The sequence below is a fragment of the Phaethon lepturus genome, unplaced genomic scaffold (genome assembly GCF_000687285.1).
Source record: "Phaethon lepturus isolate BGI_N335 unplaced genomic scaffold, ASM68728v1 scaffold3772, whole genome shotgun sequence".
In the NCBI taxonomy this organism is placed as follows: Eukaryota; Metazoa; Chordata; class Aves; order Phaethontiformes; family Phaethontidae; genus Phaethon; species Phaethon lepturus.
Genome location: NW_010523938.1, coordinates 26477 through 45330, shown reverse-complemented (window position 1 = coordinate 45330; position 18854 = coordinate 26477). Strand labels below are relative to the sequence as shown.

General features: G+C 39.4%; 1 protein-coding gene across 1 annotated transcript in view; it reads left to right on the top strand.

Annotated features, from left to right (window-relative positions):
* Positions 1 to 1286: 1286 nt before the first annotated feature.
* The window catches only part of F5 (coagulation factor V (proaccelerin, labile factor)), a 33784-nt gene continuing 16216 nt past the window's right edge, over positions 1287 to 18854 (top strand). The window contains exons 1-12 of the mRNA XM_010282262.1: positions 1287 to 1447; positions 4527 to 4618; positions 6473 to 6595; positions 7860 to 8072; positions 10924 to 11067; positions 12006 to 12227; positions 12978 to 13143; positions 14029 to 14206; positions 15230 to 15332; positions 15719 to 15930; positions 16720 to 16870; positions 17282 to 17494. Coding sequence (XP_010280564.1) covers positions 1287 to 1447; positions 4527 to 4618; positions 6473 to 6595; positions 7860 to 8072; positions 10924 to 11067; positions 12006 to 12227; positions 12978 to 13143; positions 14029 to 14206; positions 15230 to 15332; positions 15719 to 15930; positions 16720 to 16870; positions 17282 to 17494 — 1978 coding nt within the window. The remainder of the gene's footprint in view (positions 1448 to 4526; positions 4619 to 6472; positions 6596 to 7859; positions 8073 to 10923; positions 11068 to 12005; positions 12228 to 12977; positions 13144 to 14028; positions 14207 to 15229; positions 15333 to 15718; positions 15931 to 16719; positions 16871 to 17281; positions 17495 to 18854) is intronic.

The window sequence follows — 18854 nt, the reverse complement described above, 5'->3', positions numbered from 1 at the left end:
TTAAGTCTTTTAGGGAGCATTTTGCTTTTGGTTTTTTTTTTTCCCCCCCCCCCCCCAGCCATCTTCCTTATACCTTCTAATGCCATATGGTACCATATAGTTTGGATAGAATTATCAAGCTGCCAGTTAGACCATTCTGCTGTTGAACAATATTATCAAGCCTAGAATTGATTGGGTTTTCTTTTGAACTAGTCTGAGGAAATGTAGTCCTTATTTTTGTCTGGATCTGGAGTGGAATTATTTTGATTTGGGGCTTTAGGTAATTTTTTTCATGAAAAAATCAGCAAAATGTTGTTGAAAAAGTTGTTGTGATCTTCAATCTATTAAAAAAATAGGTAGGGATTTTTTTCTTTTTCCAGTAATCCCAGTGCAAGGGGAACACAACAATTTTCTTGTTGTTTTGACAAACTTCTCAGCACTGGCAAAAGCAGGGAAGCATTTTTGATGATACAGTTGACGTTGGTAATTAGCTTATTGAAAGGTTTTTTTCCTAATCATTTCTCTTTAGATAAATGTCAACTGATCTTAATCAGGACTAGATTAGGATTCTAACTATGGGCAAGTCTTCAGGATGACCTGTTGGCTGCCACTGAGAAGCCTGTTCATTATCCATTACCTGAGGTACTTGAGAGTATAGTGGGAACCAAACTGAAGCTGACAACAGGTTTGGAAAGGTTTCTGACTTACTATTATGGGTATGCAGTATATGGTGATCTGAACTAGATTTGAACTAGATTTAGCTCTGCATCCATTTCTAGTCCCCACACCTAATCCTGCAGCATTTTTCCTTCTAACTGGGAATGATTTCTTAGGAGACATAGCATCTAATGGAAATTTCCATCAGTGCCAGCTGTGTGCTGGGTTTCTGTTTTCTGGGAAGATAGAAAATATGCCCTGCTTCTTCCTAACCATGCAAGTCAAACATCCTGTAATTGTAAATCATCCCAGTAATTGTTTTCTGCCTCTGATATCCTGCTGCTTCAGCAGACAATGACCCAGCCACAGTCTGTACTGGGGCTGAAGCTGCTTCTCCTTGGTGCTTGTCTGTCACTGAAGGTGGTGTGGAGGAGGGGAAGGAAGGTAGTTTAAACAGCTTTTTATCTCTATTGGATCCCTGTCAGTAAGGGGAGGAGGAGGTGAAGAGCAATGACCTGAGCATAGCAAATGCTGTTACCCTCTTGCATCACAATTATTTCATTTCTGAGGGGAAGTTAGAAGCAGCAACAGCAATAAAAGCAGCAGTTTCTCTCTTGTCTTCCAGAGCAGCATCAACAGGCATCTGTACCATGACACTCCACTGCATGCATCTTTTTCTCTTGCTGCTTCTTGGTGCGTGGTGGCCAGACTCAGAGAAGCATGTGGTGGGAGCTGTGAAGGTCAGGGAGCACTATATAGCTGCTCAGATCACTAGCTGGACCTACAAACCAGAATCTGAGGAAAAGTCCAGGTAACAAAGTACAGGATAAGGAGGATGAAACTAGTCCTGTCTTGTGACTGAAAGTGTTTTATGTCTCCCATCTCCTGTGGAATTTTAGAGTCTGATTTGTTGACTTCAGAGGAACTTGTCTGACTTGAAACAGCATGATCTGAACTGGAGCCAGTGAAGTATTAAAAGCTCCTTTTTACTTACTTCATTAGTGGATAGAATTATTTTTATGTTTTCAGAGCACTTTTGTTAAATATGTTCCAGGGCTTGTTTTTATCATGTTCTGTGTGGGTTGATGCTTGTTGTTTGGGGGGGTGGGTTAATGTAATTATTTTAGGTATATGGATTTTGAGCAATGTTAAGTTGAGCCATGGTTTGGTAAGGTTTTGAAAACTTTCAGACTTTAGAATTTGCTGAAGGAATAAATACGTTCCAATTTGGATAGTATCACTTTCGCTTAAATCGGAGCCTGATGAACTTTGGAACTAGCTATGTTGTTTCTGAGTTGTTCAGTAGTTTTTTGTGAAATGCTTATCCTGACTTTGGCCGAGTAAAGGTTGTGGGATCAAGCATTGCTATACTACTTCAGTCAAAATACTAATTTCAAATTTTTTTTTCAGATAGCATTGCAGAATGGGCAGCCTACATGCATACACCAATCAAACATATAAAATATTTATATTACAATTATTATCCTTAGAATTATAAATACTGTAAGTGCAATGCTACAGATGACAAAACTTGGATGTAATTTAGAAGTCCATTTAAATTAGACTTTTTTCTTATGCTGTGTTCACCGTAGTCACCATATACAGCTTTTATTTGTTTATGAAGTGGCATGAAATGGTACAAATTACTTTCTCCTACATTGAAGGGTGTATTTGGCTACTACTGCATTTTTTTATATTGGTGGATGGCTTGTTTTCTTTATTTTTTAGTTTGTGATTTTTTTTTTTTAAATGTGTTGCATTTCTAGATGTTATGGAAAGGACTTTTCCAGTTCAGGTTTAGACTTTCTAACCTGTTTTTTCAAGACAATTAAAACAACATTTCTATAATTTCTAAAGCTCTCCTTGGAAATTTAATACAACTGGTATAAGCATAATGCCAAACTGGCAAGACAGAAGAAAACAGGATTTAAATGTAGGAATATGAAGCCAAATGCTATTTAAGTATTGACCTAGGCATGTGAATTTAGTAGTTAGAACTTCATTCTGATCTGCACCGGATGCATCAATGTAAGTATCAACTGCTGTTCTGTTAAACATCACATTGTGGCTAGGCCATTTTCATGCAGTAGAGACCCACAAGAGTGCCTCAAACCTCAGCTGAAATACTCTGTGATTAGCTAGGAGCTTTTCACACACAGTGCCTGTTGAGATACCTCGCATAAGTGTTTAGAGCAAGTCACATCCCAGATGGGTCTGGTGAACTTTGTAGAGCTTACAAAAATGTAACTCAAAAAAAACCAACCAAACCCAACACCAAGATACTCACTGAGGAAGAGCTAATGGCTTGGATCCCAAGAGCATTTGGGTATGTAACTAGCTCTGATTTTAGTAGAAGCCAAGTATCTAAATACAGCTAAGAATCTGATACTTTGCTGCTTTTGGCTCTAAATAACTGAAGAGAGGCTGAAAATAAAATGGGTTCTTCCTGAACTATTTCCTTAATTTTCCAATCATACAGGCTAGAAAAGGACACAAGTTCTCTGAGTGTCAGTCATCTTACCATCGTAGAGATTTATTTGCTGCCATGTACAAATGATATTTATAAGACACTTCAGAGCAAAGTGAAAACATATTATCTGTCCGTGCAGCATTGCTGCTGCCATTCACAAAAATTATGTAATCAGACCTGCTTGCGTAGTCTGACATTTCTGAAGTGTTAGTAAGCTGCGTATTTTGTTCCTTCTAGCTATACAATTGGCATTGGTACATTTCCTCTTCCACCCTGTAGTCTTACATGCATATTCTATTGAACATGGCCACATTAGGGCAGCACTTGTCAATGAAGGTAATGGATCGGGTCCTTCCCCTTAAAAAGTGAAACAAAATTTTATCAGTGACTTTAAAGCAAGGGGAATGAAGTGAAACATGAACTGTTTCTGGCTGACTCTTCTGTTGCGAGAGCAGGTCGCGGAGGGATTTATAAAAGATCTCTACAAAAAGAGATCTCCCCCTTATGGACCCTGGATGTCACTGAAGCCAGCTCACTGTGTTCTCTGCCCAGCCTCTCTGTGCTTGAGCCGCACATCAGCTCCCCTCTAGCAAATGTGCCTGAAAGGGCATTACTAAAAAAGCAAGTGGAATGACTGTTGGATCCAGTCATCATACGTACTGTAAGAAATCAACCAATAAATGTGAAATTAAATACAGGCTATTATCCCTTAACCCTCCAGCCCTCTTGTCATCATTATTTCCATTCCAGAAGTGGTATGTGCTGGTTTCCTTCGGCTTGCCTAAGTATTTTCTAAGAAAACATTGTGTGGTCTACTGATTAATTTACATAACTAAGGACACTTGAAATGTTTCTCAGAAAGCATTTTTCTGACTTGCTGTCAGATCCTTAGTTGTTGTCGGGGAACAGTTTTGTGCTTACCTCCAAGGTCATTGCTGCTATAGGAGCTTGCTGTTAATGCTGTTGTAGAATCCTTGTGGCGAGTCTTTAAGTTCAAGCATGGAGCTGAGTAAAGAGAAATTCAGGTTTCTTTCACTGTGTTTTGTCAGATGCTTTCTAGGTTAAGCATGGTCAAGACATCTTCCTCTGCATCTTAAATGGACAAAACGAAGACATCTTCATTGCAGAATCGAAAGTACCTATAGAAATCACCAGCAAAATCAGGGGTAAACTGTGCTAGGTACTGTAATTGAATGCCCAATATGAAATGGCCTAGCTCAGGAACGTCATAGATTCAATATTGTAAGAGAGAGAGGGGAAGACGCTGTGAAGAGTTGGACTGTGTGCCTTGCCTTCAGCAAAATGTGCAAGTGATTAAATGTAATTCCAGCATTCATTTTCCGAGATATCCGTCAAGCAGCAATGGCATCTCTGGGAATCTTTGTCCTTTTAATTTGTTTTGTAACTCTCTTGGTTTCAGATTGGAGCATTCAGATCCTGTGTTTAAGAAAATATCTTACAGAGAATATGAAGTGGATTTTAAAAAAGAAAAGCCAGCAAATACATTTGCAGGTAAACAGGAAGGAAATGTTCTGAGTATTTTTGTTTGCTGCTTGTTATAAAGCCAGTAACAAGCCAAGCAAGCTTGTATTTTTGTGTCCGTTATTTTCCACATAAACCAAATAGGCACGGGGATGCAGTCTCTACGGCGCACTAGGTTTTCAGAGGCCACAGAGAGGTTGGATTTGCAGAGGCTGGGAATCGGTGCTATCTGCAAATTAATTGCACGGTACAAAGTTGTTCCTTTTTTTTTTTTCAGCATCTGATGAGACTTCCCGTACACATTTAGACTTGTACAGCACGGTCACGGTGGTGACACTATAAATTCACATGGAAGCAGCTTAAGGCATGAGGCTAAATATGTTTCTGATAGATCAGTGGAAAGGAAAAGAAAAACTATGAGGTTGGGTGTGAGAGATGTCCCCTTGCCTTTGCGTCTCTTATTGCTTGAAGATGCTTTAAATGGATGAAGGGGAGTTCTCGTACTTGTCGTAGAATCATAGAGTAGATTGGGTTGGAAGGGACCTTTAAAGGCCATCTAGTCCAACCCCCCTGCAGTGAGCAGGGACATCTTCAACTAGATCGGGTTGCTCAGAGCCCCGTCCAACCTGACCTGGAATGTCTTCGGGGATGGGGCATCTACCACCTCTCTGGGCAACCTGTGCCAGTGTTTCACCACCCTCACTGTGAAATATTTCTTCCTTACATCTACTCTAAATCTGCCCTCTTTGAGTTTAAAACCATTACCCCTTGTCCTATCACCACAGGCCCTTCTAAAAAGTCTGTCCCCATCTTTCTTAGAAGCCCCCTTTCACTACTGGAAGGGTGCAATACATGGTCCCCGGAGCCTTCTCTTCTCCAGGCTGAACACCCCCAACTCTCTCAGCCTGTCCTCATAGGAAAGGTGTTCCATCACTCTGATCGTTTTTGTTGCCTTCCTCTGGTCCAGCAAGTATGTGTGGTACTTGTGTTCTGATACTTATGCAGACTATTTATATAGTCTGTCTGCACTTCATATTAATATATAAAATAACTTCAGATGTTAGATGTTCAGATTTAGATTTCAAAGTAAATGTGTGTGAGGTTGGTGATAATGAAATTGCTACAAGTTACCCTGAAAGGTCTAGTCTGACCTGATTCCTTCCAGTTTTGTTTGTTCCCTGGTGTTTTCTGAAACTGCTTTTTTCTTTTCAGAGAAAAAAAATCTACAAAATAGTTCACAAAGAAAGAGACAAACAAGCCAAGTGTAGTTTTAGCAGGTTTCTTCCATTGCTTATTCCTGCAACATGGAGAGTAGGGATACAGGCCCCTCTTGAAACCTTTTGCAGGCTACGTCTCAAGAAATTTGCAACATGGAACTGATTATTTCTTTAGATAACATTTGGGGATTGAAAGATCTTTTTGTTCTGTGATTTCTGGCCTTAAAGAGTGCTACCCACAGTATTGTGCTTGAACGCCTTTCTCTAAACTCTTAAACTAGAAAATGTCTGCCTTCCTAAAACTGTTTAATTAAATAGTATGTGAAGGATTCCTAGAAATTCCCAATGAACCTCAATATGAACTTTTTTATAAGTTTTCTGTATCTGTAAATAACTTTTTTTTTCCAAATCTGTCATTTTCCTGGGACTTTTAAGTGCGAGTTGCCAGATAATTTATAACATTCCTGACTGAGCTGCAGGTTTTAAATCCCCATGTGCCTTTTTATAGGTAAATCTTCATTGCAGTGGTATTACGTTCTCTGCCTCTGTTAATTTTGCAACTTGTACTTTGATAGCTCACGTTCCCTACTGGGGAGAGAACTCTTCGTTTCACTAAACATACTGTTTTGCTCACATTTTCCTCTCTCTTTATCTTGAATAACTACAGGACTTCTGGGACCAACTCTGCGTGCTGAAGTGGGAGATACTTTAGTAGTTCACCTTAAGAATATGGCTGACAAGCCAGTCAGTATTCATCCCCAAGGCATAGTTTACAACAAAAATGCAGAAGGTAAATACTATAAAAACTCCATGTTTTGTTCGTTTACTTGTAGACTACTGCATGAAATATTGAGAGAGGCCCAGACCAACGCTTGAGGATACTGTAACACAAATATCTGTTGATCCTGGATTAATATTTCACATTCATTATTAACTCCTTTCTTGTTCATCAGTGAAACATTGGGAACATGAGTGTCATCTGACATGTGCAATCTCCTGACCAGCTGCCTGTGTGCTAATACTGTTTCACAGAATCACTGAGTGGTTGAGATTGGAAGGCACCTCTGGAGGCCGTCTGGTCCAACCCCCATGTAATTGGCAAAATACTCTATTTCAGGACATGTAAACACTTAAACAAAGGTCTTAAACTTTTCCAAATCCCTTGCGATAGCATATACCAAGGTGTTATTGGTAAAGGAAGATGACAGTGCTGATCATGTTGTTCTGATACTCAACACTTCATGCTCAGCGTTGTGGTGTTTTGCTCCTGGAACCCTCATGAGACTAGCAAAAAGAGATCATCATAAACTGTGACCAAATTGACAGTTACATGTCTGCACTAGCACAAAGTGAGTTTGCCCATGCTTCTTGGATTGCCCTGCCCTCGCTGCTGCGCCAGAGCTCTGACCTGTAGTTTACAAATCTATTCAAGGCTTTGTTTGTTGTGTCGGTACAAAAAGGATTTTGCAACCCCATCTCATGGAGTTGAACAGAACATATTATTGGAAGTGATAGGCAGTTCAGTTTGACTATCATATTAAGGTGCCTTTTGCACCTAGGATTTTGATTCTCTGCCTCCCCTTTGTCATATTGCAGGTTTGTTGGATATGGTAGGCATACATATGAGCCATTACTGCCTTCTGGATATGTAGCGCACAAAAGCTCTAAGGCAGCAAGGCAATGCTAGCCTGTGCAATGGCTTTATGAGAGAGAATTAGAAAGTTGATAAAGTGGGCAGTATTCCTCCACAGTGAGCAGAGGCTGAAGCTTCATGATATGCTAACCCTACTCAGACTGCTGAAGAGCCCAACTTTTTGGCAGTGATGACAGTTCTAGGAAATCTTTAATCTCTAAGAAACAGGATGATGGAATAGCTACTCTCTCCTATGCTGCTCTCCACAATGTGAGTGGAGTCACGAGTTATCTCCTTGAAGCTGAAGCATCATATTGGCAAGAAACAAACCAAGCTTTTGAAATTGATTGTAGGAGGATATTCCAGATGTTTTAATTGCTTTTTGACTTCTATGCCACCCTACTGACTCTTTTCTTGACAGGCTCCCTGTATGATGACAGAACATCACTTGCAGAAAAAAGAGATGATAGTGTACTTCCAGGCCAGGTCTACACATATGTGTGGGATATAACAGAAGAAGTTGGTCCAAGAGAAGTTGACCTTCCCTGTCTCACTTATGCATATTATTCTCATGAGAACATGACAATGGATTTTAACTCTGGTTTGATTGGAGTGCTGCTTATCTGTAAGAAAGGTAATGAAACGCTTTAAGACTACTATAAGGTAATAGTTTAATTTCTTAGTAAAGTTAAAGTTGTATGATAACGAGGGAAGATACATTATTCTCCTTTTCACATCTTTACATGCAGTGTAAAGTAAATGGTTTTCAACACCTTTCTTTTAGATGTTAAAGTTTTAAAATGCCAGCTTTCATGCAGATCCATCCTATAATTATAGGATGGACAGAGAGCGCTATTAATAGATACATTTGCCTGTTCTGGTTGCATTTTCAGTTGCTTAACTGCTAAATATATGACCTCAAATTTCCTGTCTTAGAATAAATATTTTTTTAAACCATTCGAAATGGTTCAGCCATTCCAGAGAATAAGGCAGGAAATAATTGTTCTAAAGGCTGTCTAATCAAGAGGCTGTAGCACTCTCTCTTCTTTAACAGGGGTTTGAAATTGCAGAGCAGCGTGTTATTTTGCTAGTCATTTGAAAATATGGCCAACTATAACAGATTATAAGTCTTTGAAAATTGCTTTGCAGGCGATTAGGGACTTGAGATTTTAGGTCATTGAATTCCATCTCCACTAATACAAACTGGTGTCTTGTAGGACTTGTAAATAACTGCAAGGTACACACCACTGATTTGAGGGAAGATTGAAGCAGCATACCACTGCATAAACTACTTGAACTACTTGCTGGTCCCTTAAATCCTAAATTTTTCCAATTATATATCCTTCTTTTAGTGAAAGCTCTGAGTTATTTAGCTTGATCCTCTTTTCCCTGCAGTTTGAGTCAAACATTTTGTATAGACTGCAGACTGCATGGACTTGGACCTTGAAGCTTTCCTGAAAGTAGACTTAAAACTGGTTCAATGTGGGTTGTACAAGGGCCCTCTTCTCACTGACAGATAGCCATTTAATTGCAGAACACACCCACTCGTATCACCTCAAGGGTGATATGCTTATATGAATTAATACTAATGCTGAAAGGCATTAATATTAATTATGTTCCTCCTGAAGTTTTTTGAGAATTAGTGCTTTTAGTATTATCTAGGACTTGCTATTTTCCTAATTTTCTCGGGTTTTCTTTCTGTGTGTTCATGTGTATATGTGTGTGTTATGGCATACTGGTGGAGTTAATCTGGACAAATGCTTTAGAATTGCTTGCTTGCTTTCCTTCTCGGGCTTCTCAAATTCATGCATATATTGTGGGCTTGAGTTGCATATGAGTTTGAGGTGGATTGGTTTGACCACTACCCTCAAGACAATTTGAGCATATGTTTGTAGCTAAAGCAAAGATAAATGGCTAACTAATCAGATTTTTAAGATTTCTGAACAGGGTTTCTTTGACTGGGCACTGTGTCTGGTAGGTGTGCAACATGCCTGTGCATTTTGTCTGGCTGGGATGGAGTTAAGCTTCTTCACAGAAACTCATACAGTGCTGTGTTTTGGATTTGTGGCTAAACAGTGTTGGTCATACAACCACGTTTTAGCTATTGCTGGACAGTGCTTGCACAATGTCAAGGCTCAGCTAGTAAGGCTGGGGGTGGGTGAGAGGTTGGGAGTGGACACAGCTGGACAGATGAACCAAACTGGCCAAAGGGATATTTTCTACCAGGTAACATAATTTTCAGCAATAAAACCTGGAGGTAGAGGAAGAAGCAGCAGCACGGGGGGAATGAGGGGTGTCTTCCAAGGTGTGTGTTCCTGAGAGACTGGCTGGGCATCAGTCTGCTTGTGGGAGATGAGTGATTTCCTTTGTATTGCTTGGGGTTTTTTCTCCTCTTTCCTTCACCTGTTGAACTGTCTTTATCAACCTACAAGTTTCCTCACTTTTGTTCTTTCTGTTCTCTCCCCTGTCTTACTGGAGGTGGGGAAGCACTGAAGTGGCTGTGTGGGTGCTTGGCTGCTGACTGGGGTCAACTCACCACTGTCTGACACATTAAGAGCAGCATAGGTGGTACAACATCGTAAGGTTATAAAAGTGGGCTTTTGCGTTAAAGCGCTGACTGAATGTTCTTTGTGTGGCAAGCAGATAAATTCCTCTGTTGATCTGAGACTTGTGCAGGAAAACAGGACTTTGTAGCCTCTCATAAATGAAAAGGATTACGTTAAAGATAACTGCTTCCACTGCCAGTGTCTCTTCCTAAGTAGAATAATCAACAAGCTCCCAAATTTTTAGTTACTGCAATCTAGAGGGACATCTATTTAGTCCTATGTATTGAAAGTAGCAAATGGAAGTTTCTGATGCAAGCATTCTACAGAAAGAATCAGTAAATATCACACCAGTTCTGTGTGTCATGTCCAGAATAAATTCTACCTGTTGATAGAAATCACACCTGTATAACAAACTCAACAAGATGGTTTCTTATAACTCCTCCAATTCAGCAGTATTTGTCAAAGTCTTCTGCATGTAAAGGTTGTTCATTGAGTGGTCGGTTTTACACTTTTAAAAGGAGCTGGTGACCTCAGTGTAGTGCTTGAAGAGGCAGTGTTCACACTGCAGGTGACTCTGCCATCATTCTTCTCCTTGCCTCACAGCCTCAAAAGAGAGGCCATCATCGTTGTGGGCAGAAGGCTGTTTGGCAATCCCTACAACATATTGCCAGAATTGTCTCAGACAATTCATTGCATCTTGTTCAATCTCCTCTGACATATTACAGACTTTTGATTTTGTGGTTACCCAACCCAAAAGTAATAACTTTCAGAAATAAAGCCATTGTATGAGCGTTGTTTAAGGTCTTGTTTTGGTCAGGCGTAGCCAGTACATGCTAATGGGTGAAGCAAGCTCATTAAATAAACATTAGTCCCACTACATTGATGTGAAAACTGCTTTACTTCTGCCTCAAATTAAGACCTGTTGTTTCTTCTTCATAGGAAGCCTAAATGAGGATGGGTCACAGAAACTTTTCGACAGGGAGTATGTACTGATGTTTGGTGTGTTTGATGAAAACAAGAGTTGGCAAAGATCAGCATCACTCAAGTACACAATTAATGGCTATACTGATGGAACATTACCAGGTACTGTTCAGGCTTATGTGCAATGAAATTAACATTGAAGACTGAATATTACATTTGTTTACTTTTTTGCAAGGGAACAGGAATATGGAGGAATGGGATACAGCTTTTTTTGAACATGTCTGTGAGCATCTAAATTCGAGAAGAGAAAGCGTGCTGCTGGAAGTCAGTCATGCAGTGTTGCTGATAAGAACAAGAAGATAACTTTTAAGAAGAGTTCTGCTCTAAGAACAGGATTACTGACTTTAAAAAAGAAGAAATCCCTAATTTTTTTACTCAGCTGATGGGGAGAGAGTGATGTGGTTAAGTGAACTGCTGGTTTTATAGCATATAGAACATATTAGGTGAAGAACTTTCTGGAAGTGGAAAGTCAGTTACCATTATATTAGATAATTCAGTGGGAACACTAGGAAGGTGGTGATGGGTCTGTTCTGTTGCTAGTGTTTTTCCCTCGTTCTCCTAAGGAACTGTCATTTCTCTGCCCAGTCTATTGGGCAAATACAAAAAGACTGTCTTCGTTGTCTGTTTTTTTTTTAAACACATACTGGATAGGGTAGATAGGGTAGTTACTGTCACTAGATACAACCTCATTCTTTAGCTTGGGTCCTTGCCTTTTTCTTGCCGGGTCCCTGTCCCCAACAAGGACAGATCAGCTTTCCAAAAGAGGCTACTGATTTTCTTCCTTCTTCCCCAGCTCACTATAAGTCAGGTTGTCACTTGGATGCAAGATTTAAACACTTATCTTCCACTGACATACAGGATTTTTGGTACCTGTTCCATTTAGAAGCTTCTGAAGCTTCCTCTTGTTGCAAACGCTGATCACAGGAGTCAGAGTTTGTTTTTTTTTAATTTTTTGAGCAAAGATTCACTTCAGACCTAGTGTGCATAGGGTAGTTGCGTGATTTGCCTGTGTTCTGAACCTACTCTCATTTCTCTTTCAGATTTAGAGGCTTGTGCGTATGACAACATTAGCTGGCATTTGATAGGAATGAGTTCCAAGCCAGAAATTTTCTCTATTCATATCAATGGCCAGTCCATGGAGCAAAGACGTCGCCGAGTTTCTACTGTTAAACTAGTAGGAGGAGCATCAACCACAGTAAACATGACAGTGAGCGAGGAAGGAAGGTGGCTGATATCTTCGCTTGTCCAAAAGCACCTGCAAGGCAAGGAAACATCTATTTACTGGCCAACTGTAGAGTTTTCCTCCTCTTCTTTCTGTCCCAAAAGGCTTTTACTGTTCTGCAGTGGTACAGTTAGTGTGTTTCAGATGATTGTCATTCCATTAAGAAACCACTGGAGAACAGGGCATTCTGTTGGATGAGAAGTGCACAATGAACTAAAAGGCGTTCTTGTCTGTAGCTTTACTGCTGTGTGCAGATTACAGAGCAACAGTAAATCAGTACTTGAGCTTCTAAGTCTCTGTGAGCTGTTCAGATAAGCACCATTATAAAATGAGTGAGAAACCACCTGTTCCCTGAGAAACTGAGCACTTTCAGCTAAGGGTCACTCAATCTGATGAAGATACTTGCTGTTCATCATTTGCAAGTGGGTATCTGTCAGCAGTGATCAGAATTCTGTTTTAAAGAATGAGAGAAATGTCTCTTGCAACAGCTGGAAGCATGCTTTGGAGAAAAAAAAACAGGAAAAAAATAGCTTTGTATTCGTTCGGCTGGTATTTTCAGAGAGTGCTACTTGAGAAAGCTGCTGTATTCCTTTTGATTAATGTGGGCTCCTTGGAAAGCTCACAGCCTATCTATAGTCTACATGGATGCAGACTTTTCAAGCCTGAAAAGATGGCAATCAGATGAACAAATGCTTGCAGAGAGCCTTAGATAAAGAAATGAGAAACACAGTTGAAGTGGTAAGGGTTCATAAAATAGAAAATCACTATGGTACTGTTTCTTCTCAATTAGCTGGAATGCATGGTTACCTCACCATAAGAGACTGTGGGGACAAAGAGGTGAAGAAGAGTCGTCTCTCATATAAAGAACGCCTTATGGTCAAAAGCTGGGAATATTTCATTGCTGCCGAAGAAGTTACATGGGATTATGCTCCGAGTATTCCAGACAGCCTTGACAGGTAAAATAATACTAAAAAATAAATTATTAACGTGATACCATGGAATAATTTGCATTGGAGAGGACCTCTGGAGATTCTCATCCAAACTCCTACTCAATTCCTTACCCTGTATGAGGTTATACTTTCATATACCTCCTTAGAATACAGTGTTCACATAACTCTTAAGTATTCCTTTTTTGGTATGATTTGCTTCCCTTCTCATTTGCTCTTGGACTACACAGAGCAAACTTTTTATATCTTTTCCTGCTAGTCACATGGCATCAGTTAACCACCTCAGTGCTCTGACTTTTTTCCTCCTTTGGTCAGAACTACATAATTTATCCCTATTAAGTAACCTTTTCTGAAGGACAAGTGACCAGGATAAATATGTTATTTTGTGTTACTTCCCAGTATTTATCCTAGTTTTGCTCTTCAGCATTAACAATTCTAATGTTTTTAAACCTGAGTGTGACACTACTTAGTGTAAGGTGCTTGGTTGGGTTTAAGATTAAACTGTTCCTGTGTCTCCTAGAGTCTTTGCTACTGTAAGCAAATTGTTTATTTGTTCTATGCTCAACTATGCCTTTGTAAAAGGAGAACAGTAACTTCTGCTATCTCCCCTTGAAAATGTAGCTGCTGCTTAAGTTTGTTTCTTTCTTGCATGTATACCCTATTAAATTCAATGTAAACTCTGATACTAATTGTTCACATGTGACAATGTTTCAAGCTTCTTCTCACCTAATTTAGATTGGAGCTTGAGGTGAAGACTGTTAAGTTAGTTTAGGGGTTTGGATGTTTTTTTCAAGCCATGAGGTCTCTACCAGCTGCTTGAGTACTAATTCTGTATTCTAATAAATGTCACCATTCAAGTTTTGTTGATCATTTTTCTTTTCCTTCATTTTTAAGACACTATAAAGCACAGCACTTGGACAACTTCTCAAATCTCATAGGTAAAAAGTATAAAAAGGCTATTTTTAGGCAATATACCGATGCCAGCTTCACCAAACGTCTGGAAAATCCTCGTCCCAAGGAAACTGGAATCTTGGGCCCTATTATCAGAGCTCAACTCAATGACAAAGTCAAAGTAAGTAACATAAATTCAGATATTATACTATAGCATAATTTGCTGTTGGGCAGAGATACAAAAGAAATAGTTTGATTTGGGGTTTTATGTCAAAAAATTTAGCTAATGTTATAAATATTGGCCCTATTAGAAGGTATGGTCACAAGTGACAGTGTCCAGCTTAAATTTTTCATCATTCTCTCTGTAGTTACCATGATTGTGCTTTATTTTACAACATAAAAACATTTTATTCACACTCTTTGTAAAGTATATTTATATGCTGACACTGGTCCAAAATGAAAAAAAACTCAACCCAGGTGGACTTTTGGGGGGATTCAGATGTGAGGCCAAACTTCATGAGCCCCTCATTCCTTATGTTGGGGTTTTTTTCTGGCTGTTTTAGACAATGATACTCAGTTTTCATAGTTAAGTGTTCTTTCATGGAGTTATCAAATGAAACTACAAAGCATTTGCATTACAAGCTTGTGCTGTTGTCACTTAATGATGCATCACAAAGTATAACCTTTAGTTACCACCATGACTCTGTGACTCTGAATTCAAATTTAGCGCATTTCTTCTCTTTTTCTGGTTTCATCAAGAGTAGGATCAGGACGTTTTGCCTTTTCCTCCCATATCTCCTTTGGGTCCTGGAATCTGGGACAAGATTTGTTTTTAAATCTGTTTAAATTTGTTTTCTCCCATATTGAAGGTTTGTAAGAACTTTAGTCAATAACTTCATATTCCCTGAAGTAGTGTGTGCCTAGTAGCTGGAAGAACAAGTGTTCTTTTCAGGTTTTCCAGAGACCAGGTGTAAGAAGCAGAACTTTACTCAATGGGCTCTACAAAGTCTAGCAGCAGGGTACCAGGAGCATTTAGACTGCAAGTTTATATTATCAGACAATATTTAAGATGTCCCTTTGCCTTTCCAGCACTTCCCAGGCTGAAAATAGGCAAGTTCCACTGTAGTTGAAATTTTGTTATGTATTCAGACAGGGATTTGCTGAATACTAAATTTACCTTTTTTTCATTTGCCTATCAATATAGGTTGTGTTCAAAAATAAGGCCAGTCGACCCTACAGCATTTACTTCCATGGAGTGACACTTTCAAAGAATGCAGAAGGAGCTGATTATCCTCTGGATCCCACAGGTAAGAAATCTGTGAATTACATTTTGCATATCACTAAGTGTTGTGGAGGGTTTCACTGCTTTGAAGGAGATGCTGTGGCTAGGAATGTACGTGACTGGGAGACCTCAAGAATTGAGGTCTGCCTCTGCTGATCTGTTGTGTTGCCTTAGAGGGAAACTGAGGTATTATCTGCAAAGCATAGACAAATACCCTTTTTTGGTGTCTTGGTTTTCTGTTCTCGTTTGTGATTTTTAGAGAGACAAAAGCTCATGCTGAACTTCAGCTCTCTGAGGTAGCTTGAAATGGCATAACTGCACCGCTTTCATTAAAAGGTGCAGCCTGATGTTACATGAAGATCTGGCTCTAAGTTTGTATCATTACTGTTCTCGTTCTTTATTTTTGCTTAGGCAATGGCACTCAGAGTAGAGGAATTGAACCAGGGAAGACATACACTTACGAATGGAAAATTGCTAAAACGGACCAACCCACTGCACAGGATGCACAGTGCATTACAAGGCTCTATCACAGTGCTGTAGATATTGAGAGAGATATAGCTTCTGGGCTGATTGGCCCACTTCTGATTTGTAAAAGTGAAGCATTGACGCAGAAGGGTGTGCAGGTAACATGTTTGGCAACCTCTTAGAGATAGACTTTGCTCAAATAAGATTATTTGATCTACAGTGAATTTGGTTTTGTTCCCCTTAGAGAATTGTCGTGTAGAGAGCAGTTAAACCAATAGGCTCCTGAAGAAATGACTTGAAGAAACAATCCTCTAACTGTCTGCAGTGGTAGAGGAATTATATTCTAATTTTCTTAGCAAGAGCAGCATTTCAACAAAAGGTCAGCCTGACTTGAAAGTCTATTTCTGGACTTAGTAATAAACTTTCCTGCTGCTACTATACTTTAACACTCTGAAGACGTTCAGATCTGAGCTGGTCCCTTTCTATAAGAGATACAACTCAACAGGGTTTGATGATCTCGGGCATCACTGAATCCAGAGCAACCCAAACAGCATGAGAGAGTTCTGAGAGAGTGGTTCTCTTTGCCATCCATTGAAATCTTGCTTGGCAAAGACTTGAGCATCACTTGGGAGGAAAAAAAAATGTCAAAAACTTCTGCTCAGGTCAAACCAGGAGGCTGGTCCTTTTGCAGAGAGCCCAGTTGTATACCATCTGCATACGAGCAGTGCTAGTGGCTTGCTCAGTGCTCCACCACAGGTTGGTTGCAGTAGTAACTCAACTTCACCTTGAATTCTTGACCCTCTACTCCCTTTCACTTAGCCCTTGGATCATGTTTACCATAACTCTGGTGAAGCTTACATTGCTTACGTAGTAAGAAAGTTAGCAGGATTGAGATCTTAATACATGTCTGCTCATAAAATGTAACTGCAGTGTTGATTGTCTTTCAGAAAAAGGCAGATGGGGAGCAGCAGGCAATGTTTGCTGTGTTCGATGAAAATAAGAGCTGGTATATAGAGGATAACATCAAGGACTACTGCAGCAACCCTGCCAGTGTTAAAAGGGATGATCCCAAGTTCTATAACTCAAACATAATGCACAGTGAGTTGGATATCAAGCTGGATATTATGAAAGCTCATGTGAACCTGAACGTTCAGTGACTGCTTGTTCTCAGATGTAGTGCAATCAGGGAATTCTCTAGAGAGTCAGTGAACTTCTAACCATGCCAGATAGCACTGTACAGAAATATGCAATATTTTAGGGACCAGGCTGGCTCTGGACCCTGAAGCAAAGGCAAGGGTTATATAACTTTGACACAGCACCCTGCTGCCTTAGAGATACTATTTCCAGAGCTGGAATCTCCATGAAGGCTGTTGTGGTTTCAGCCCTGTGCCAATCTCTTTCCAGGTGCAAATGTGAGTCCAGTTCAGTGGACTGACATCAAAGAACAGGAGGTTTCAAAAGCCTTACTCTGAAAATACTGAGACTACTTTTATTTTGCTTTCCTTTTAGCAATAAATGGCTATGTGTCTGACAGCAGTGAAATCCTTGGGTTTTGCCAAGATAGCGTGGTTCAGTGGCACTTAACCAGTGTTGGCACTCATGATGAGATAGTCTCTGTTCGCCTTTCTGGGCACTCTTTTCTGTATCAAGGGAAATACGAAGATGTGTTGAACCTTTTCCCAATGAGTGGAGAATCAGTCACAGTGGAAATGGACAATGTTGGTAAGTGATAAAACTACAGTGTTTGACAGCTCTTTTAAGACTTTTTTTTTTTGATCTCTAGTCTATAAGGACTTACCTAAATAGGAAAGAAAGCTTTTCAATGCTGAAAAATGTTGAATCATACCCAGTGCAACTGATGTGTATGCAGTTTTGTTGGCTACACAGACTTAGCACACAGCATAATTGTATGCTATACTAAGGCTCTTTTTGTTATTTTTTGTTGTTTTTTTTTCACTTCACAATTAGCATTGGGATTAGCAATGATCATTTTAAAGCAATTCTAAGGTTGTCCTTGGAATCAATCCAGTATCAACTCCATTGTATGATTCCAAATTTTGCCACATGCTTGCCCATCCTGAGTTAGCTAAAATGGGACAAGACTGTCAAATTATGCTATTCATTATTGGACAAAGTGGCTGCACGTCACCTTAGGCTTGTGGTCATTTAGCGGCAATAAAGTCTGCCTGACTGAGTCACATCACTGGTTCATCAGTGTACATCTCAATGAATAACTAGGATTAATACTGTATCTTGAAAAGGTGACACTAGAACCCGTGTAGCCCTTATACTTATGGAATTACCTGCAAAAGGACAGAGATCATTCCTCATTGAAGGCTGTGAGTGTTTAGTGATCATCCTAAAATCCCACGGGGTTTTGGTATCCTTATCCTATTTAAAATACCAATTTTTTTTTTTAATCTTTTGTCTATTTAAATAATAAATTCTTTATGTATTCAAAGTTGGTTTTGGTGTTCGCACAGCATCAAGACCTTATAAGTGGAAAAATGTACTGTATGTTGTTTCTTATTGTTCAAGACCAGGCAATCATTAACACTCCATCAGATTTTATGGAAACCTCCCCAGTAATGAAGTTGTACGTTTGCTTGATTTTGGTATGTGACCTGTTCTTTCATCTAGGGCATGTTTTCTTTTGTAAATTTGCTGGTGTTAGAAATAAGGAAAGCTACGCAGGTCACTTCAAACTCTGATAAATACAGAAAAATTGTATGTGATCTTTTTAATAAAAAAGGCTGGTTTTCTCAAGATCAGTTAATTCTGTCTATTCTGTCGTTTCTGTTAGTTTCAAAAGCAAGTTGTAACAAGCAAGGAACTTGATTTCATGCTGTTTAGGGAAACATTGTATTTTGTTCTCTGCAGATCCTGGTTTCAAATAGAGAACTTATCTTCCAACTAGGTTTAGAGGAGTTATTTAAGCTTTTAAGTTAGTCTAAGATGCCACAGATTAGCAGCTTAATGTTTTGTGTCCAGACTGGAAATTCAAATTACTTTGTTCTTTTAAAGATCATCCTTTATGCATTCAAAAGCTTTTAAAATACTGTTTCTCAAATATTTGTCAACA